The sequence below is a fragment of the Cricetulus griseus genome (genome assembly GCF_003668045.3).
Source record: "Cricetulus griseus strain 17A/GY chromosome 1 unlocalized genomic scaffold, alternate assembly CriGri-PICRH-1.0 chr1_1, whole genome shotgun sequence".
In the NCBI taxonomy this organism is placed as follows: Eukaryota; Metazoa; Chordata; class Mammalia; order Rodentia; family Cricetidae; genus Cricetulus; species Cricetulus griseus.
Genome location: NW_023276807.1, coordinates 106,371,718 through 106,394,143, shown reverse-complemented (window position 1 = coordinate 106,394,143; position 22,426 = coordinate 106,371,718). Strand labels below are relative to the sequence as shown.

At 46.3% G+C, this 22,426-nt stretch overlaps 1 protein-coding gene across 5 annotated transcripts in view; it reads right to left on the bottom strand.

The window, feature by feature from the left end:
- Positions 1-10,908: 10,908 nt before the first annotated feature.
- Positions 10,909-22,426, bottom strand: part of Evc2 (EvC ciliary complex subunit 2) — an 84,485-nt gene continuing 72,967 nt past the window's right edge. For all 5 annotated transcript variants that reach the window (XM_027387058.2, XM_027387055.2, XM_027387057.2 and 2 more), the window contains 5 exons: positions 21,123-21,334; positions 19,493-19,580; positions 17,594-17,790; positions 14,232-14,333; positions 10,909-11,562 (listed from right to left, as the gene is read on the bottom strand). In XM_027387058.2, coding sequence (XP_027242859.1) covers positions 11,295-11,562; positions 14,232-14,333; positions 17,594-17,790; positions 19,493-19,580; positions 21,123-21,334 — 867 coding nt within the window. In that variant the 3' untranslated portion in view covers positions 10,909-11,294. The remainder of the gene's footprint in view (positions 11,563-14,231; positions 14,334-17,593; positions 17,791-19,492; positions 19,581-21,122; positions 21,335-22,426) is intronic.

Genomic DNA, 22,426 nt, shown 5'->3' with positions numbered 1-22,426 from the left:
CACACTTCCAAGCTTTGTGAATGGCTTCTGAGAGCAGCCACCTGATGAGAGAGGGGAATGGGGGGTGGGGAGGCAAAACAGAGACCTCATCCCTGAGGTGGTTCTGAGTCTTATCTAACAAGACATTTTCCCACCCAAGTGACCCCATTGGAGCCTACGAATATCGCCACATTACGTCACAGAGTTCTTGAGGACAGATCTAGAATTCATATTACTTTGTCACTACAAAATTAAAATAGTTAAAATGTGAGGAAATTAAAGGCCTTTCCTGGGGATACTCACATAATCTAAATTCCCCAGGTTAGAACCCTGTGCTGGTTAGTGTTTTGTCAACTTGACATATGCTGGAGTCATAAGTACCTCAACTGATAAAAGGCCTCCATCAGAAAGGCCTGTAGACAGCTTCTGTGGGGCACTTTCTTGATTGATGACTGATGTGGGAGGGCCCCCGCCCACTGTAGGCAGGGCCACTCCTGGGCTGCTGGTCCTGGCTAGTATAAGAAAGAAATCTGAGTAAGCTATAACAGTGATTTTACAGTAGCCTTCTTCCATGTTCTCTGCACCAGGTTGCTGCCTTGAACTCCTGCCCTGATTTTTCTTCATGATGAACCGTAGCCCATAAGCCAAATATGCCCTTTATTCCCCAGGTTGTTTCTGGTCAGTGTTTTATTAATCACAGAAACCCTAACTAGGACCAACTGAGAGCTGCCTAACTTTTCCAAGTTCTGTTTTTTGTTTGTTTGTTTGGTTGGTTGGTTTTTTACTGAATTATGAACGTCTTGTGGGTATACATTCATTCAGGCTCTCCCTTTTTTTCCAGACAGGTCTTGGGAGGTGTGGTGGTTTGAATGAGAATTGTTGCCCTTGAACTCAGGTATTACACTCTGTTCCCAGTAGGTGGTGCTGTTTGGGAAGGTGGTGCAGACTTGCAGGAGGAAGTACATCACCTGGGGTGAGCTCCAAGAGTTCAAAGCCTCTCTCTCTAACTCACTCTCTCTTCCAGTTTGTAGGTGAAGATGGGATCCCTCAGCTTCCTGCTCCAGCTTGTAGTATCTGAGCTTCCCCTGCCATTATGGACTCTCTGTCTGGATCCCTAAGTCAAAAGTAATTCTACTATAAATGGCTTTGAGTCATAGAGTTTTATCAGAGTGAGAAGTAGCTATTGCAGAGGCTAGCTGAGATAATGAAAGGTGAGCATTTATACTTAAGCCCAGGGAAAGAAAATTTTCATAGACATTGTTGTGGAGATTGCATTAGCAGTGGAGGAGGGCTGGTAGCCATAGAGGCTACTGCTGGAAGCTCTCTGCTGTTGCTGGGGTCACTGCTGGGGCCGGGGGTTGTTACTCCTGAGGGGGCTGGTGGAGGGTTCTGTTGTTGCTGGTGCTGTTGTTACTGATTTTGCAATCCCTGCTGTAGCTGTTGGTTTGTTTGTTTTTTGTTTTGTTTTGTTTTCTTTTCTGTTGTAACTGGGTAGTGTTGTCACTGTGGCTGTCACTGTTGATGTGTTTTCTGCTCCCGTGTTTGTGGTCCTTGCCACTCTCTACAGTTGTTCATGGCCATTGCTCTGCTGCTGCTGCTGCTGCTGTTGCTGCTGCTGTTGTCCCTGGGATGTCATTACTTCTTGCTGCTGTCACTGCTGTTTGTTTAGGAGATGCCTCTGGCACTGTAACTATAGTCATTAGTGATTTGGTGGTCAGAATTCTCATCCAGGCACATTTTATTGTTATAGCCTCACAAACCAAACTGTATTGAAAGTTGTCGTGACTTCTGTGCATGTCAGTGCAAGTAGAAATGTGCTCCCCACTTCAGGTACTACCACAGAGGTCAGAGAATTCCCATCTGCCTCCAGACAGACATTTCTGAGCATGGCCAGTATTAAAGCATCAGGGCCTGTGGTGTTTGGGCTCCTTGACCCTGAAGAATTGATAGTTTTACAAAATCCTTCTAGCTTTAGCCCAGGACCCCATCTCATCTTCTCCTTGACTTCATTGTGATGGTCAACAGTACATTTAAAGTTTAGACTCACCATGTTTGAGAGACCAAAAAGCAAAGACTACCTCTAACATGAAAGCTCCTATGTTATACAGCATCTTCCCTGGCCGCATACTTCCCTTTTCTCCCAGATGTTGAAGGTTATTCTTAAATTGACTGATCTTATAAAATTTGCTGTTCTAACAACATAGTAGGCCAAAAGACTAACTGCTATTTCTGATTTCCCAATCAAACTTGCTTATTATACTTAAAAGGATGACTGGGACAACTGCAAGGCATATATGTTAAAATAACCCCCTGCCTGCATGTGGGTAGAATATATGTAATCTTCTGGGTTTTATCTGTATTAGCCCTGGGCTGATATGCCTAAGGCTGCATCTGAGTGGTGCTCTCGGGTACAGTCTTGGCCTCATGTTGGACACCAGTACCTAAATAAAAAGCCTCTTCTTATTAAAATTTATTCATGGTCATGGTGAATCCCTGAGTGACCCAGGCCCAAAGCATCGTCATCTCTCTAGTTTCCTACCCCCATTGCACTTTCAGACTATTCAACGGCCTGTGCTGCTGCGGCTGCTTTTCAGTGGTCACAGCTTGGGAAGAAACTGCCTCCATACTGCTGTGGCTGCTGCTGCTGCTGGTGGTGGTGGTGGTGGTGGCCGCTGGTCTTTAGGCCCACCTCCTTTGCAGCTGTCAATGTAGCAGCCACTCCTTCACCTTTGTAGCTTTTTTCATTGCTTAGCTTTACCTCTGCCTCTTTCCAGGACTGTGTGGATCCAATGGCTATCCTCTCTATGGCTACCCTCTCCAGGACCATGCAGGTAGCCAGCTGCTCCATCACCTCTGGGGCTCAGCATGCTAGTCCACCATAGATCAGCTGTCCTGGCTGCCTCTGCTGCTCCGTGTGACCACCTCAACCAGTTCTACTAAAAATAGGCAATAAAAGACCACTCAAAGGAAGTCTTTGATGGAGCCATGTCTAGCAACACTAGGGAAGGCAGTACAGGAGGGTGGCTGAGAGAGCTGAACAGCCGCTGTACAGCTGGAGTAAAAGCATTTGCATCCTGAACAGCAAACCTTTCATGCAAATGAAGGTTTGTATTTGAACCATTCATAGTGGCCACTCTGCTAGATCACAAGGAAAGAACATCCCCTCAGGCCTGGGTGGGAATAGCTGCAGAAAAAGTGCCATAAGACTAGTGTGTAGATTCCCTAAGGTGTCTGTCTAGTATTCAAGGTGGAAGCCACTGGTATAGGGGTCATCTGGCTGGTGATTCGACTGAATCCTTTTGCTCAAGGCAGCCAGAGCAATGAGGGAGAGTCCGGTGCCTGCCAATGAGGGAGCCAAATCACCCTATTGCTCAACATCTTTGCTTATTTACAGGAAAATAAACAAGAAGGAGCTCTCACAATAAGAACTAAGAAAATAAAAAATCGTACTAATGGTACCAGCAGTCACTTCAACAATGTTCAATACCTTCTACTTAATGTCCCCTGGGTGGGTGGGTCACCTTCTTCTCGACCCCACTATGCTTCAAAATGCATCTTAAGCATCTATACCAAGCTAGGGCTAGAGACATACTAGATCCTCAATAAATGTTTACACAGCAAGTTGGGAGGTTGATAATTAAGAATTATGATAGCCTGTCTTCTCAGACAGAAAACATTGATTAGAACTACTATTTCAGAACTTCTCTGGGATGCATGATGCCATGGTGGGTATAGGACTGGAGGAACCAATTAACCCTTTAAAAAAGCCTTTCACTTTAGAGGTCTGTATATCCATACCAACTTCTTGTCTTTATCTTTAATGTAACAAAATGTGATCCTACCTCACAGAGGTGCTAGGGTAGACAGCCAGCTTCCAAAGCTGCACATAAGGTAAGTAGCTCTGTGTTGCTTCCATGTACAAATGAGACCTTGCCAGCCGCAGAAGTCTGAAGGACCTTGGGACCTGAGAATGATTCTCCAGGCTTTCCCACAGAATGCTGCTCCTGTGAGGCTCACCCATTGAGTAGGTTAATGAGATTACATTGTAGATGGGAGAGTGGCAAGAGGAGAGAGTCTACATGACACACATGTGCATATACACACATTCACACATATCACACGACACACATGTGCTAGTTTGACTAACCATAATAATCATTTTATTATGTGTCCCCAAACCTCATGTTGTATATTTTAAATATGTCCAGTAGAACATGGAGTAATCACTATCCCAGGCCTCTGCAAGCTCCTGGGCCTGGAGTTGATTCTCACATAGCCTTTCAGTACAACCAGAGTTTGGGACAGCAACTGAGATCAGAACGCAGGGTTCATTTACATAACAGTAGTAACAGTGTTTCAAGCTGAGATCTGTGCAAACATGTTTCTGAGATACTATTCTCTAAAGAAATGTGGCTCTTGACTGTTCTTATCACATGGGAACCTCAGTGCCCCACTCCAGGGATACTTATCACTCATCTGTGTTGTATGGTTCCCACCTAGAGTGAAGACTTTGTTTCCAAGAAATGCATTTAATAATTTAGAAGCAATAAGGTAAAGCACTTTATCATAAAATCAAAACATTTGGATGAAAAATAAAAACATAGAATTTAAAATGGCAGTGATTATCCTGGGGAAATATGCAGGCTTTCCATCCCATAATCACAAAGAGCTATTGTTACAGATACAGAAATCACCATAGAGTTTTCCAAGATGATGGGAAGAAGAAACCCTAGAGAGAAATGAGCAAAGAAATGACTAGACAATTCATGAAGAAAGAGAAAGGTCTGAGTGCTGCGAACAGAGAAACACAAGTGAAAATGTCTCTGACATTTACTATCGGGGCAAGATAACCCATCTACCTGGAACACTTAAGCTGGTCAGGCAAATGGTACAACATGAAGATACTGAACATGAGGCTAGGATGGTGACCATGAGGAAGGAGAGGCCATGAATCAAGCCTACAACTGAGCCACCATATGCCAAGAGAGAGACTTCCCAGGCTCTTATGCAATGGAGGGACCTGGTCAGACCTCATGGAGCACTGGAACCTCAGAGGGCACACTTAATGCCCAGCAAAGAGAACTGTGAGAAAGCTCAAGGGAGAAACTACATGAGGACAAGGGGAGCATCTAGACAGACTCCAGGAGCCATGCTCAGTGGTTACACAGGCCTGGGGTGGTGGGGTGGGCGTGGGAGGGCACTGCTTCCCTCCAGCCAGACTAGGAATCCTCTGTCCTTCTGGATCACAGAGCGAATGACTCAGGTAGACCTTGCATTAATGGTGGGGAATGATCAGCAGCACACTGAACACTGCTCTACTCTACTGAAGAAATCTGTAACAATGAACTCTGTGGATAAAAACATTCCAAAGCTCTGAGCCACACCTTAGAACACAGCTCATAAATACCCATGTGGAGCAAAGTGCTTCCCTTCACTCTTCCCTCACTTCCTTACTAAGTAATCAATTTCCTTAGGAGTCTTGTGTGCTGGCTATTTTTATATTAACTTGACACTAGCTAGAGCTATTTGGGAACAAAGAAACACAATCGAGAAAATGCCAAAACCAAATTGGTTTGTGCTCAAGTCTGTGGTACTTTTTACTTAATGATTGATGTGGGAGGGTCTAGCTCATTGTGGATGGTGTCATCCTTGGGCTGGTGGTCCTGGTAACTATAAGAAAGCAGGCTGAGCAAGCCACAGGGAGCTTACATTTCCACATCACAGTCCATCATCAAAGGAACTAAGCAGGATCCGAAGCAGAAGAAACACTGCTCACTGATTTGCTTCCTATCCCAACACTTCCCCATTCCTCTATCTCCTGTCTTTGTCTCTTGTTCCCCACTCTTTGTCTCTTCAGGGCAAATAAATCTCCTTTGTGCTGAGTAACAACTTGGTCTTGGAGAGTACTGTGATGATTCTAGTCCTTTCAGAGGCACACTGCTTAAATACTGTACAAAGAGTATGAGTTCATAGGTGAGCACACATGATGAGAACTGGGTTCTCTACCTAGAATTGGGGTCCTCATCACATGACAGGGTGAGAGGTTGGTGCTAGGGGATCTCCAACAAGAGTTGTATATTTATTCTACTGAGTTGTGATAGAGTACCAGCTGGGAATTGTGGGAATGAGGCTCCAAGGGCTGGAGTTCTGTGTGCAATGTCATTAAGCTATGTTGAGGACAAATTTATAGGCAAGTTCTTACTTTGCAGAAATCCACCCATGTGGATACCACCTAGAATACCTCCAGACAACAAAAGAAGCACCCATGGTCACCTTGCTGAGGCTGGTGAAATCCTGGGCCAAGCAGTGTCTCCCATATACTACTTCTCTGACTACTACCCACTCATCCACACAGGTGGCAGCAACCAATACACAAGGTCTTCCAGCATCTATGACTCACAGGGCATTAAAGGAAGATCTCAGATACCGTCTCCAAAAACAGTCTTCATCCACATAAGGCACAATTCTGAAGTCCACTGCTTCTCACAAGGAGCCAGTTCTAGAGGGTCTAAGTTGCTTCCTGAATTGGGAGGATTCTGAATACCTAGGCCACAGGATGGCTCACAGCTGTGTGAGATTGTCAGGTACAGTGACTGCAAAGGGGGTCTATCTGTGCAGGTGGCCTGAGGAGCAGTGCTTGAGTCCAGCTCTCCCCTGCATAGCACATACCCTGGGCTCAGCCAAAGTAAAGTCTAGACTGCAAGGCTAGGGTGAGGGGACATGAACAGTGGGTGATGGCTAGTCACAGGAAGCCAGGCATGCAAATGCTGTATATCTGGAACTCGGATCCTGTGTTTTTCTGACACAGGAACTCAAATGTCAGCTGGGGAGGAGGAAAACATTCTGAAATTGCCAGGGTTTAAATAAAAAGTGACAAAGAGGCCGCTGGATCGCATGGGCATGCCTGGCCACGAGGAGATCAGGGATGTGGCCAGAAATGCAACTGAAGATGTTAGAGAGAGACAGTACAAACATTGCCCCCTGTTCCTGGAAGCTGTCAAATTCTAGGCCCACTGTGAAAGGGTGAGGCCAGTCCTCCATCTTCAAGGCTTCCTGAGGTTCCCATTAATTTAATCTGGGACTAACTCCATTTCATTATTCACCCCTTATCTCCACCCCCCCGGAGGTTCAGTTGTAGGCAACAATTGGGAATTTTTTATTAACTGACCTTCAAAACCACACAGCCAAATTAATAACAGGATCTGGGGAACTGATCATTCCTCTTGGGATGCTCCTGGCAGCTCAGCTCCTAGTTTCCTAATGAGGGAGAGAGTGTTACTATAAATCTTTCCACCAAAGGCCGTGGAGCCCCACCGCCACATGTGTGCTTTACGCCAGCTTCCCGCCCGAGTTAGGGCCCAAATTAATACACAGAAACTTCTTTAGGTTCAAATGCTGCTTGGCCAATGACTAGGAATCTCATCTGTTAGCTCAGTTTTAATTATCATAAATCTATATATTTTATAAGACTTATCTTATAGAGGATGCCTTTCGCTGGTGCCCTCTCTTGCTGGTGGCTCACATTCCGCCACTGGAGGATGAGAAGGGATAAAAAGGGACACTTCCTGTTTCTCCTTGCTTAAATATGAGTTTCCTTGCTATGTGACTTCCGGCCTGACTTTCACCACTTCTCTACTACATTTCCCAGAATCCTCTTTGACCCCTAGTCCTGTCTAACTTGCTGTTTCATTGGCCAAACAGAACTTTATTCAACAATCAATAAGATAAACATGCACAGAAGTACTTTCCCCATCAAGAGAGTTCTTTTGCATAATCATAAAATGAAATTGGAGATGGTGTTGTTTGGATTTTGAAGGTCAGCTGGGGGCCTGTGTGTTGGTGCTGTTAGGTGTGGAGGAGTCTTTAAGAGGTGGCATGCATGTTCTTCCTCCTTCCCTCCCTCCCTCCCTCCCTCCCTCCTTCCCTCCCTCCTTTCTTGCCTTCTCTGAACAGACATCCACTGAAGGCCCAGCAAGATTACCATTTCATCTGCTCTTCTTTTACTTGCTACTTGCTATTTACCAGAGCTTTGTGTGTCATTAAATATTCATCAGTATAATTAAAAAGCTAGGAAGCAATGATAAAACTAACACAAATATTATACTACGTTATAATACTGTCAGCACCAATCTATCAATTATATAACCAGGCAGTCACTGGCTGCTGTCCCATAGGAATTGGCATGTGGTGGGCACTGGAAGATGGCATTTTGTCAGCATCTCACACCAACACGTCCTCAGAGGAGCAGTTTCAACCTAGGCGATGAAGGGTGTAGATGCTTATTCAGGGCCCCACAGCCCATCACAGAGGCATGCAGAGCCCTAATCCAAGACTGTCTCTGGACAGTGGCCTCCTGAGCATCCCCTTGACCTCAGAGCTTCTTCATGCATGGATTTAAAGCACTTACAGCTTTTCAGATGCTGTCCTCAACCAGTGCACGGTTGGTGACACAGTCTCCAGTGACTTCAGCCAACAGAATGTCATTTTAAGTAGATACTTGGTGTCTACTTCGTTATAGCTAATAAAGTTTTATTTAAAGGCCAGCCATTCAGTTCATCTGAATTGATGAACAAGGACATTAAAGCCATGGGAGGTGAAATTACAAACCTGGGCTCCTTAAGTATTAGAACTAGCAATAAGCCAGAACTGGGACTCTAAACACTGAGCCCTAGAGAGGCACTGAGTAAAGCAACACGGGTACCATGCCTAAGAAAAATGATGGAGTGGCTTTTGTCCCCTCTTTGCTGTTGGGCCATACTGAAGATGGAATCCAAGGCTTTATACATATGAGGTAAGTATTAAACCATTGCACTGTGTCCTGGCTTGAGAGAACATTATGACAGAAGACACTTCCCACCCTGGCTGTCCCCATACCTCATTTCTTTTCCCAGGAAGTACCTACATTTCCACCCTTAATAGCATGAGTTTCTGTATCTAGCAATTCAATAAAGTGTGGATTTCAAATTAATTTTAATTGAGTTTGTATTTCATGTGCAAGCCTTTTTCCCCCCATGTCACTAATTCCTAAACAATGATTTTCAGCAGGTCTCATTGAGTTAGATATCGTAAGTCATCTAGACATGAGTTCAAGTGTGTGCGAAGATGTTGAAGGCCCTGTACAGATTCAATACCACTTTATGGAAGGGGTTGAGCTCCACGTCTTTGGGGGATGTACTTGATCCATGAGCCAGTGCCCACAACTGCATTTTGTTTATCTGCTTCTATTAACAGTATTAGCAGGTCTCTATGTAGAAAACTCTATGTTTGGTGTTCATAGTCACACACAGTCTGTCTTCTCTCTCTCTCCCTCTCGCAGATATGGACACATACACACACACACACACACACACACACACACACACACACACACACACACTCGAACACACCCCTACCCTATGCTTCTCTGTCCAGTTTCCTCAGGGAACTAAGCACCATTTTAAGTAGATATTTAACATCTACTTTATTATGGCTAATAAAGTTTCATTTAAAGCTCAGCCATTAGGGCATTTGAACTGAATTTTCTTCTTGGTAAAATTTTGTTTTCCCAAGGGTTAATCATCAGTGTGCACTGTGCTAAAGGTTTAAAACCACAAATAGGACCCCTTTTATTTTATGGGTATAGAATGAAATGTTGATGGTGGGATTGTAGGAAGCCTGGAACTTGCTTTGAACGGTTATGGCTTGGGGGAGGCCTCCGGCCCTCTGAGAATGCAGGAAGAACCTCAGTCTCCCCTCCCCTCCCCATCACTGGGTGCAGCCTTCCAGATGCACGGCGGTCCACAGCATTAGGACACCTCCAGATGCAGTGCAGTGACTTGGGAGCTCACGATTACTCTTGAACCTCAGTACCACAAAGCGAAAACTCATTCTTCCTCTGTCTATGCTCTACCCACAGGATCTCCATTGAGAAAAACAGCCTTCTCCAGCCCTCTCTGGGATGCTCCCTTTGTGTCTCTACTATTGGAGTGATGTGGTAGTTGGTTCTTTATGACGGTACCCTGATGCTGGGATATCAGTGCTGAGTAAGGGAGCCCTTAAAGGAAGCTCCTCCAGGGAAAGGGTTATAGCTGCAGTTTAGAAGCTTCAGCAGCAGCCTGTTCTTCCCCTTGCTGGTCATGGGATTCCCTTCTTATTTACTTCCTGCCCTGAGGAGACATTACAGGCCTGACAACTGTCATGAGCCTGGGGGGACCAGGGAACACAAAGGTCCCATGTGAGCTGTGAAGGCTGGAGGTGGCTTCTCAGTACCTGCAGAGATGGAGCCCTGTGGAAGTTTGAATGTAACTGGCCCTCATAAACTCATAGGGAGTGGCACTATTAGGAGGTGTGGCTTTGTTGGAGTATGTGTGCCCTTGTTAGAGAAAGTGTGTCACTGTCGAGGTGGACTTTGAGGTCTCTTTAGCTCAAGCTTTGCTCAGTGTGACCCTTAGTTCACTTTCTGTTGCCTGAAAGATGGAGGACTCTCAGCTACCTCTCTAGCACCACGTCTGCCTGAATGCCACCATGTCTTGCCATGATCATAATAAACTGAACCTCTGAAACTGTAAGCCACAACTTCAATTAAATGTTTTCCTTTATAAGAGTTGCTGTGGTCATGGTGACTCTTCACAGCAATAGAAACCCTATCTAAGACAAGCCCTGGACATGCCCATTGACCAAGGCCCAGAGAATGGACCAAGGCTGGGGCCACAGACGATGAAGCCTGGTTCTACTACTTATCAGCTTTAGGGACCTACTTCTCCTGAATGTTCTCATTGTAAAATGAGAAAAACAATTCTGTCTTGAACTGGACAAAAGGGCTGGCACATTTGGGCTTCTGTAGGAAAGGGTGGATCTTTCTATTGGAGCCTACCATCAGGAGCCAAAGCATAGATTAAACCAACCACAAATCATCCCCATACAAAGCAAAAATGACATCCACCATTATCATTCATTTAAAAAGTTCAATTTATGAAAAACAGAACATATAACACACATTGTAACAACAGAGAGCTTCACCTTCCTCACATAAACTGGTAGTGAGGCAGCAGTCTGTGATAGGAAGGTGGGGTGAGGTGGGTCCCCTCTAGATCTTGGTCATTTGGACCTGAAAGAAAGGTGTGCTTGTGTCCTGTGGCACAAAAGAGAGTGGACCAAACAGAAACTCAGGGGATCAGCATCACTGAGCACTGGAGAGCCAATATGTGTGGCACTGTGTCTATGCTGCAAGTATGTGTATATTGCAAGCTGTGTGATACAGACAGACAGATGGACCCAAATAGGGCTGGAGGAAAGATGCGCCTGACTTGAGATACTCCCTGGTGCTTATCCTGGGGTCAGTCCAAGCCCAAGGCCCTGCTGGCCTTCTTGGCATTCAGGAAGTTCTTTTTCCTCCTGGGAGGAACACGCAAGGAGATCTCTGGCTCCTTTGGGCTCTTGAATACAAAGATCTTCTCTCCTGTGTTTAATATGTCCATGGTGTCCACCCCTGTGATAGGCATGGGTGCCAGTTCCCCAATGGGCTCTAGGGACAGGTGTGGCCAGCTTCCTTTTCCAGGGAATGTCACCCTCTCCTGGACAGGAGTATACACCTTCTTTAATATGCTGCAGAGAGAAGAGACAGTTAGATCCTGTATTCTGAACCCATTCTGACCCTCCTTAGTGTTCTGACTCTTTCCCAGAGAACCTCCCTTTAGGTCCTGACACTCCAAATAAGTGCATTTTTTATTTTTAAGGATTAATTTTTGTTTGTGTGTGCCATTTTTGTGTACTGCCCATGGAGACCAGAAAAGGGTGATGGATCTCCTGGCGCTGGAGTTACAGGCTATTGTGAAATGCTGGATGTGGATGCTGGGAACCAAACTCCAGTCCTGTCAATAGCAATATCTTAGTCACTGTTCTGTTGCTGTGAGGAGACACCATGACCAAGACAATTCTTATAAAAGAAAGTGTTTAATAATACCACTCCCTGTGACCAAACATTCAAGTCTATGAGCCTATGGGGGACATTCTCATTCAGTTAACCACAGGCACCAAACACTTTACCTACTGAGCCATTTCTCCATCCCTAAATATTATTTAAAAGATTTTTCCTCCACTCTGGTCACTGGCTGTCCCTAAAATCAAATGAGATCTATAGTGAGGTGTACTACTGGCCACCTTCACGGGATCACAGTGTGAAAGGTTCAGAAGTCTTGTGAGCCCACTGCCCACTGTTAGCTTGTTGCCCAGGAATATTTACATCATGGAAACAGGCAGAGTTCCCTCCATCTCTACTATTCACCTACCAGCGCCCTGTTAAACACTTAAAAACCCACCCCACAGACCTCACCCTGGAAGCAGGCTCCACACAACTGTAAGAAGCTGGATAGAATGCATCTGAGATAGAATGCAACAGGCTTAGGAATTCCCTCATGACAGGTCTGCTGAAATCCTGTCCCTGGAGCCCGGGCTGCCACTGTTGCCATTATAACTGCTCCTGAGACCCACATGTGACGTTGAAGCCATAGGACTCTCCCCTGGCTCCTAGCAGTTTGGTGCAAGGCTCCACTGACATCACACATCTGCTCTGGATCCTGGGAATCAGTGCTCTTTGACACTGTCTGTTGCTGAATACTGGGACCAAGGCTTCTCATGACTGGTGCCCACTCTATACCATCAGTAAAGCAAAGCATGGATGCAGGGAAAACACCTTACAACTAAGCAGATCCAATGCCGTTCTGGTCTGGACTTGAGTTCTCTTCTGCTGGATATCCTGATCTTATTTCTTGGGTACTGTACTCTGATATCTAATTGTGGTGGTTTGAAAGAAAATGGCCCCTAAGGGAGTGGTACAATTAGGAGGTGTGGCCTTGCTGGAGGAAGTGTGTCACTGTGGGGGCAGGCTTTGAGGTTTCTTTTGATCAAGCTTCCCTCAGTGTGGCTATCAGTTGACTTCCTGTTGCTTGCAAGATGTTGGATTTTTCAGTTACTTCAGCACCACATCTGCCTGTACACTGCCATGTTCTCCACCATGATGTTAATGGACTGAACTCTGAACTGTAAGCTGCCACTCCAACTAAATTTTTTCTTTATAAGAGTTGTTGTGGTCATGGTGTCTCTTCACAACAACAACAAAACCCTAACAGCAATTAAAATAACCCTAAATATATTATCCATGGTCCCATGCTTTCCATAGCAGACCATCCATGACATTGGGTCACAGGACCTTCATCTCTGAGAAACTATCCAAGGGCAGGGCTTGGACAGCCACCAAGTCCAGAGTAAACAGAGTGATACTTTTTAAGCCATTATGTGTCCAGCTTATGTTACTTTGTGTGTACATGTGAGTGGTATACATGCATGTTCCTCTGGGTGTGTACATATGTGTATATGCATGCGGAGGCCAGAGGTTAACATCTGGTGTTCTCAACCACTTCTCCACCTTGCTTTTTGAGATAGGGTCCTTCATCAATTGGCTAGGTTGGCCGACCAGTGAGCTTCAGCAATCCTCTTGTCCCTACCTCCCAGTATTGGGATTACAGGCCCTTGCCTGGCATTTTACTGGGGAAGTGGGGATCTGAACTCAGGTTCTCATCCTGCACAGCAGGCACCTTACCAACTGAGCTACCAGTCCAGCCTGAGACTGTCATTGTTTTTAAGCAGCTATGTGCCACCTAATATGACATTTTTCTGATCTCTTCTATTTGGAACAACAGGAGACCCTTGTTCTGTGTTTCTGTGGCAATGCAAAATGGCCTGCCCATCCCTTCCCTTTGAGATCTAAGTGTGCAAAGATTAAAGCCAAGAGATATAGGCACTAGGCGGGAAGAGGCAAGCCTGGAAGTTCATGGAAGTAGAGGGTGAGCTTGACAGCCCCAAGCCCACGGCCATCACTACCCTCCCCAGCTGCAGTCATGGGCCTCTGCATTGTACCTCCCTAAAATTTGGTTTTATCAGCTCCAGTTTCTGGAGGGTTCGGGGTAACAAGAAGTAAAAGGGCTTTGAGAACAGTAAAGTCTGAGGAACTCTAAGGAATTTATTCTTTTTCTAATTATATCTCATTAAACCCTGCTATTAGCTAAAATAAATACAGTAATTAAAAGGCTAATGAATGTTAGGAGAGCATGCTCCTACTGGGAGTTCTAGGCTTGTTTTCAGCTTTTAAACCAAGGCCAAGAACAAAGGTGTGTTGTCTTCTGGGAAAGAACTTTCCCACCTTCCCATCCCCTCCCTGGCAATTTGGCCATGTCCCAGCAGCACCCCCAGGTCTCTACACCACCCCCGCTCCTCACCTCTCTTTCTTCCGGCGGGCCCAGAGCATCCTCTCCAATCCTTGACTCACCAGATCTGCTCTCAATCTGCTGTCCAAAGCTTGCCACCAGCCCTGGTGTTTCCTGATGCAGGGGGAGGGTTTTAAAAATGAATTAAATCAGATTCTCAAAAATAAAAAACAAAAACAAAAACCTGAGGGGCTCCATCCCTTCAGGTGGGCTCTGGGTGTCAAGCAGAGATTCGATGAGTCTCAATCTCAAGCCTGGTCCACAGGCAATCCCTGCCTGGAGGGGGCCACAGGCAGTGACAGACAACATCAATTAGGTGGAGACAAACTGTGTAAGGAAGGGAGTCCTGTGGGGGTGTTTAAAGGTATGTACTGAATGCCATGCCCCCTGTGCCCAGGGTTTACATTCAGTGCTGGTGGGATTTTTCTCTCATGTTCCACAGAGACCTAGTGCTATAGACATGGGGACACACTCAGAGCTGTGGATGCAAGAATGCAAACGTGCAGGCCTGGAAGGTAGCCAGGTAGAGTTTTGGAGGCTACTTGGCTGTGTAACTCCAGGCTGAAGGAGACAGGCTGAAGAAGAGCTATTGTGGGCCTTGGGTTCAAGCAAGCACAGGATAGTACAGAACTGAAGAGGCCTGTCACTGTGGTTCCCAGATACTCAGCAAGGGATGGGGACAGTTGCTCTTAGGAGTCCATTACCTCATGGGCAGAAAAGAGCACTCTAATGGCTGCCCTTCCTGCAATAGACATGAGTGTGGTGCTATATTATTTATGATTTATTGAAGATCACCTGAGGGTTCAGAATGCAAAGCTAGCCACAAGCCATAGAGATCAGGGAACACACCTTTAATCCCAGCAGCCATACAAGAAGCCATAGAGCCAGGCAATGGTGGCACACACCATTAATCCCAGGACTCGGGAGACAGGCAGATGGATCTCCCTGAGTTCAAGGCCACCCTGGCTTACACAAGAGTGAAGAGTAACAGAGCTCATGCCTTTGATCCCAGCACTTGGGGTCACGCACCTTTAATCCCAGCACTAGGGAGGTGAGACAGGAGTGATAAATCTAGGTGGAGAAAGGAATATAAGGCAGGATGAGATAGAAACTCAGAACTTTTGCCTCTGAGGTTTTATGGTGACAGGATTGCCATTTCATCTCAGTAGAGGTAAGATTTACTGGCTTGGCTTCTCTGATCTTCAAGCTTGAACCCCAGTATCTGTCTCTGGGTTTTATTATTTGTGTTACATATTGGGACCTCTCCAAATCCCACATGTCCCTCAGGACACCTGCTCTCTCCTAGTTTCTGGATTCTACCACTGAAAACTCAAGACTCTGAGCTGATGTAATGGCCAGGCACCAGGGTCCCAACAGTGACTGTTTCACCCCCAGGGCCTGACCAGGAGCTGGGGCAAAGAGAAGGAAAGTGAATAGTCTTCTGAACGCTCTCTGAGTCCTCCAGGGCCCAGACCAGCCTGCCAACCCCTCACAGGCTTGGAGATAAGGTGTCTCAGAATGGAGTGTGTAGGTACTAAAGCTATGGAGGAATCAGGAGCCAAGGTCACTTCCACACCCAGGCTTCTGACATACTCACAACCTGCCTTCTGCTCACATCCACACCCAGTCTTCAGAACACACTCACCTCTGACCATACCCAGTCCTCCAGTTATACCCATATCCAGTCTTCTTACTATAGTCACACCCGCTCTTCTAGTCTCACTCAAATCTGACTTGGATAACTGGGTTGGACCCACAGGCACCAAGACAATGCCTCTAGCCTCTGAGACTCCTGCCCTGACCCTGTCTTTGCTCACTCTGACAACTCTCACTATAGCCTACTCATTTTGTCTTCTGCAAACTTAAGCCTTTGATTGAAGTTTATGACTGATGGAAAGAGACTGTTCCTTTTTGCCAGGAAAGTAATGTCCCTGAGGTCACCTGCTCGGGAAATACTTGGGTCATGTCAGTAGCTTCCTAGCTGCCAGATGCCCATCCTAGCTGCCTAAGGATCCTGACTAAGGATGGGGCTGGGTCTTCCACAATTTTCAATCTGTTTATTCACCTTATGTTCTGGTTCCCATAGACTCTTATTTTCCAGTGTCACCGCTGAGAGCTCCCCAAACCTCCTGCCTTCACACCTTGCTTCCTGCTTTTCCTCATTTAAAAGTGTGTGTGCATGTGTATGCTATGGTGTGCATGTGGAGGTCAGAGGACAACTTTGCAGGAGTTGGTTCTCTCTTTCCATTTCAGGGATGGAACACGGGTTTTTAGACTTGGTGAAAAAGACAGCGTTCCCAGCCTTGTCTTTTGACGAGCCTTTCCTGACTCAATTCAGACCTGGACCATAACTCTAAAGAAAAGGCCCTGTGGGTAGGTCTGTGATGAGAGGGAAATGGGCCCCAACTGCACATCCCAGAACAGGGGAAGGACATACGCATTATGCCACATTGTTGGTAACATATTGCCCAGTCACCAAACATAACATCTCGGAAAATATCAGTGAGATATTTAAACTTATAAAAACAGCAGGAAGTGCAGTCTAGTGGCACAAGAACTGGGCAGTGTTCCAAGGTCATAAAAGCAGACAGTGAGGATATGTACATGGCATGCTTACCGCCCCCTGGCATAAGCCTGCCCATCCTGACATAGGATGATTTCATTCACATTCGCTTTGTAAAGGTGGGAAGACAAGAGACATTTGGCAGAAATGGTGCTTTGAAATTTGAACTTGGGTCTTCTCCAGGCATCTTTGGGGTACAGGCTACAGGAGGGCCAGCCTTCCCTATCAGCTACAGGAGATACTTCGGTGAGCCCTGCAGCCGGGCCCAGGCACTGAACACGAGGCTTGTTAACCACATTCTCCGCTAACAATGCCTTCAATTTATAACCTATTTATCAGAACATAACCCCATTATAAGTTGATGAACAACAGTCTGTTCACATCAATATAGGAAAAATATACATGTATTCATGCAAGCACACACACAAGCACACCTCAGTAGACACCAAAACATACATGTATACATATATACACTCAAAAAGCACAGCAGAGAAACATGCTGCAAAGAAAGGAATGTAATCAAATGCTAGCATGAATACTTTCTTCTTTTCCTCTCTGTACACTTTTAATATCTCCTAAATGGTATGTATAACAAATACTCTGATGGTCCTAGAGAAATGTATATTCTGAAGACTCACTTGAAGTTGGTGACAAAAGTAGAAAGTAGTGGACCATCTACTCAGGTCTACTGAGATTTGAGCTCTGAGAGATGAGGGGACTGCTGGGACAGTCCATGGGTGACACTCTTCTCCCTCTGCCTCTTACCTGGTCAAGCCTGGCTTTCCCAGACAACTTCCCACCCAGAGCTCACCTCCTCTTGCCCTGCTCAGCCTGGTCCCCACTGCTCCCATTCTCTGCTGTGTGGTCTGAGTGCTTTTCACTGACTGTGTCCAGCAGGGCCAGTAGCTGAGGCTGCGAAGCCGCTGGAAGCACCACACCGAGGAGTCTGAGAAGCGTGCTCCCTGGCACCATTGTCATCTTTGAGAGGTACGACACCAGTCTCAGTCCCTATGGGAACACAAAAGGGAAGAACTAAAGCCCTGGCTCTCTCTAGATCTGCAGGGCAGCAATATCTAATTCATGACAATCTCAAGGTTTTTGTTGTCCTGGGGTAATAAATATTTCAGTGGCTCAGCCTGGAAAACATTCTGACTTCACAAAGCTGTCAAAAAAATGTCTGTGGTCAGCAGCCTTGGCACCCACAATGTCTCTAACGGCTCACCCACCCCTTCCAGGTTAGCTCACTTGAGCAAGCCCGAACCATGGCACAGGAGACCCAGCATGTATCAGGACAATCAGGTATGTTTCTCCTTCTCCTGCCCCACCTCAGAGAGACCCTTGGGATAGTGCAAGCTCTGGGAATAGCTGAGCGTCCCTACACCCGTGGATGGTTAGAGCCACTGCTCCACTGACATGTGAAACGACACTCAGCAATGAAAACGAAGGGCTGCTGAGCTCAAGAACTATATAATAGGTGGAAATGGCCAGTCTCCACGGGACACAGGCTGTGTGGTGCCATACATGGAGCACTGTAGCTGAACATGGAGGAAGGATGCAGAATGGAGCCATGGCTGCTGAGGTCAGGGATGGTGAGTGTGGCAGTGGCTGTGAAATGACACACAGGGAGGTCTCAGCTGGGTCGGACAATTCTGCATCCTTGTTGTAGTTACAGGAAATCTACTGTGATAACAGGACAGAAAGCTGCACAAACAGTTCATACCAGGTTAAATGTGGTCCTAGGCAAACCCAAGGAAACAAGAAACAAAAGGTGGATGGTGTAACTTTCTATGTCCTAACATGTCAAAATGATTTCAAAATAAAAAGCTTAAAAATGTACCAACTCCATACCCCTCAAACCCTTTGCTGAGTGCCCAGTCTCACCAAACCAAATGCTAACTTCTTGGGCCATCTTCATTTCTCTTTATGCCTCAAATTCCTTATCTGTAAAATGAGACTGTGAGACTACCAATACTGCTGCAAAAGATTTAGTGAGGACACAGTGAGGTGGCACTTCACCATAATCCTAGCACCCAGGAGATGAGACAGGGGTTGCCATGAGTTTAAGTTTGAGTGATGTCCTGCCCCCAACCAAAAACAACAGCAACAAACAAAAACAAAGAGTAAAGGTTTCTCCAATTGCCAACAAGACCCAAATAAAAGCCTCTCAGTTTGCAGGGTGGCCATTGTTGGTCCCTGGCCAATCAGAGCCCTTCCCTGGGATTTTTACATGGCAACACCTGGGGGTTGGGGTGGGATTTTGGTGTCCAGAAAAGCAGGGCAGGGGTGTGGAGAGTCTGAGGTCAGGGCTGCCAGAGCCTGATCTTTGTGTGGAGAAAGTTCACGAGTGGGCAGAGTGAAGAAAGGAGGAGATGGAGAATCGACTCTATCTGCTTTGCTGTGGGGAAGGACTGTGGCTGTTATGAGAGTCACTGTTACACTGTAGTGTGGAGAGAACATTGACAAGAAAGATGTCTATGCATACCAGACAGACAGCCATCTCAGGCCTCACTAAAAACAAGACATGTTGGCAGTAAGAGGACTTTGTCTTGTCCCGGGTACAAAGAGGCTTGATACTATGGCTGTCATCATTAGCATGCCTTCTGGACCTGGGCTGAAAAGAACCTGCATCAGGACCATCCCCATCTGACATAGGGAATATGTCAATTCTGAGAAAGGAAAAATGTCCACGGATAGGGACAGGCCCTCTCACCTGGCTGCACAGACTGGCCATGGTGTCAGCCTCCATGCTTTCCAGAGAATCTTCCAGCACCGCACTGTTCTGCCGCTCCTCTCTCACCCTAGAGTGAAGAGAAAATCCAAAGGTCCACTCCAGTCAAAGGGAGCTGATGGGAGGGTAACTGGCTGTTTAAGTGACAAAGACTCACAGGTGAGAGGCAAAGAGCCGTTGGGCTCCTCCTCACCTGGACCACTTCCTACAGAGAACAGGAAGCCGGCAGAGGAGTGGAGGTCCTGTGAGCTGAATGAGGAGTGTACTCTGACTCTCAGGTGCTCTCTGACCCTGTTCTGAAAATTCAGCTTGGTCCTCCTGTCTAAGAACAGGGAGACCAGCACCTTGGGTCCACACCTGTTTCTAAAGAACCTGGGTCTACACCTGCTTCTGCCATCCTGATGCAAAGCCGAAATCACTGTCCACAGATGGCCATAGACAGCCCTACTTTGGTGGCAAGGCCATCTGCCACCTTGCTACAAGAGGCTTGCTGTACCCGCAATACGGGCTCAGTATCAAAGGTAAGGCCACTGATTGGCCTAACAATCTCAGTAGCTATCACAACCCAAGGCTTGTGCAAGCACAACTCAAACCCAAGCCCTGACTCCTGCAGATTCCCATAGGGAGCAGGAGAACATGACAACAATAATAAAAAATTTAAAAGCCCCTAGATAAATTAACTTATGCCTCCCTGACAGACACTCATCCCCTTTGTCGGTTAATTCCAGGCAATGAATCTGCACTTTAACGTTGAGTTTACCCAGGAAGCAAACTCAAATAAAATCAGTGGAATCTCCCCACCCAGAAACCAAGTGTAGTGCTTCCTCCAGTTAATTTGTATACTTCTGCTGTACACAGTTTCTACCGGCTACTTTACACATAGATACTGTAGTATCAGTGGGGAGTTAAGAGAGCTGTAGGAAATGGTGTTACTCCAGGAGCACGGAATGCCACAGGCAAAAGCTAATTGATGTTAATTGTGAAAGAGCAAAGAACAAATAAGGTTGGAGTCTGTCTATTTTGTACCTCTACAGAAGCAGGGTCTAAAATTGTAGCTCTGGGGAATGTGAACTGAGCCCTTCCTGTGCCAACGGCTTTGGTGCTGTGCCACCATAGTGTGAGACGTTACCAGGTGGGGGAGGCTGGGTAGGGACACGTGGCACTTCTCTCTAATAGCCTCACAACTCCTTGTAAGCTTATAATTATTTGAAAATAAAAAAGTTACAAAGGGCCTATCGCGAGATAGTGGCTTAGCAGGTAAAGGCACCCAGCCTGAAGACCCAAGTTCAATTCCCTAGGACCCACATGGCAGAAGCAGAGATCTGACTCCTGAAAGTTGTCCTCTGACCTCCACACATGTGCAGTGGCACATACATGCATACACACACTCAAAAAATTAAAAATGTCTTTAAAAGTTAAAAAATACTGTTAGTAAACCTCAATGATAGCTTTTAAATAAATTATAGAAGAAATCAGAGAAGAAAGCTGGCACCCTTCAACAACAGCAGCTTTGTATGGAGCATGGCGATAGTCTAAGGCAGGAAGATGACAGGCAAAGTCCCTCAGGCAAGAAGACTCCCCACCCCACTCAGAGTGTAAACTACCCACCTACCTCTGCTGTTGCTGTTCCAGTAGCTTCTGGCCCTTGTTCAGGGCCTGCCGCAGCATGGCAGAGACTTGCCTTTCAGGATCCATCTCCCCGGGTTCGCCCAGCCCGGGTCCATCAGCCATCCACTGCTGCCAGCTCTCCAGGACCTGCTGCTGCTCAGCTGCTTCCTGCTGCACCAGCCGCTCCTCCAGCTTCCTCTCCAGTTCCTGCAGCTCCTGCAGATGAAGGAGCAGGGATGAGTCCCACTGATGCCAGGTCGGCAGGAGTTACAGAGGTCACTGAGGCAATGTTTTAAGTATCTTAGTAGCTGTGTCTCCAGAGGGGTCAGGATGCCTCTCTGTGGTTGAACATCCCTGAAGCTGAAGTTAGGTTCTTGTCAGATCAGAAAGGAAAGGACAGGCTACTTTCCCCCATGGCCACCCATGTGTACTTATGAAGGGCCTGCATTCTCAAGAGTATGACAAGTATAACATCATTTTTCATTGTGGGTTTGTGCCTCCCCACCATCCCTACAGACTTTGTTAGAAGAGCATGGGAAATGTCCTAAAAGGGAGATCTGATCCACTGTATTTTGAGACATCTCATGCTATGACTATACCACCCACCTCATAAATGTCCATAAAAATATCTTTTAAACTCACAATCCAGAACCCTCCGGGCTGCTATTCCCTGCTTCAGAATAGCCTCCTCTAATCTCTCCTTTGAGTTCGTGCTTTGCTTTGCTAAATACATTTCTGCTTAACTTTCTGAGCCTCTGGATTGAATTCTTTCAGGAAGGTAAGACCCAGACACCTCAGTAACAGTACTTTATAAGTGGCTGCTTCAGTGGCTCTCACCTGGGCATATAAATGTCACAAGTGGCTCTAAGTTTCAGACACTGCACAAAGTGCCCTAGACTTAGTGACAGCCAGTGAATGTTGGCTGATAGTTACATAACTTTTGATCTCATGATGCCTTAGAGCAGTGATTCTTGGTGGCAGGGCTGGAAGTGTGAAAACTCAGGCAGAATCATGGACCACTGTGACTGGGGCACTGAGACAGTGAAGTATAGGTAGACACCTCTTGAGGTTGGAAGTAGAGGCTCAGCAAGTGACACCGAGCTGAAAATACAGCAGGGGTCTTAGTCTGCGGTTACTCCTCTTCTGAGCAATCCAGTTCTGTTTAAATTTGCCCATCCTTGCCACACAGTCCCACTGCATCCTCCTCTAATCCAATTTCACAAAAGGAGTCTAAATTGTTCACTGAATGAGATTCACGCCACGGACTCTCCTTAGGAATTGTTTCTTCCAAAGCTTTTCATTTCATGC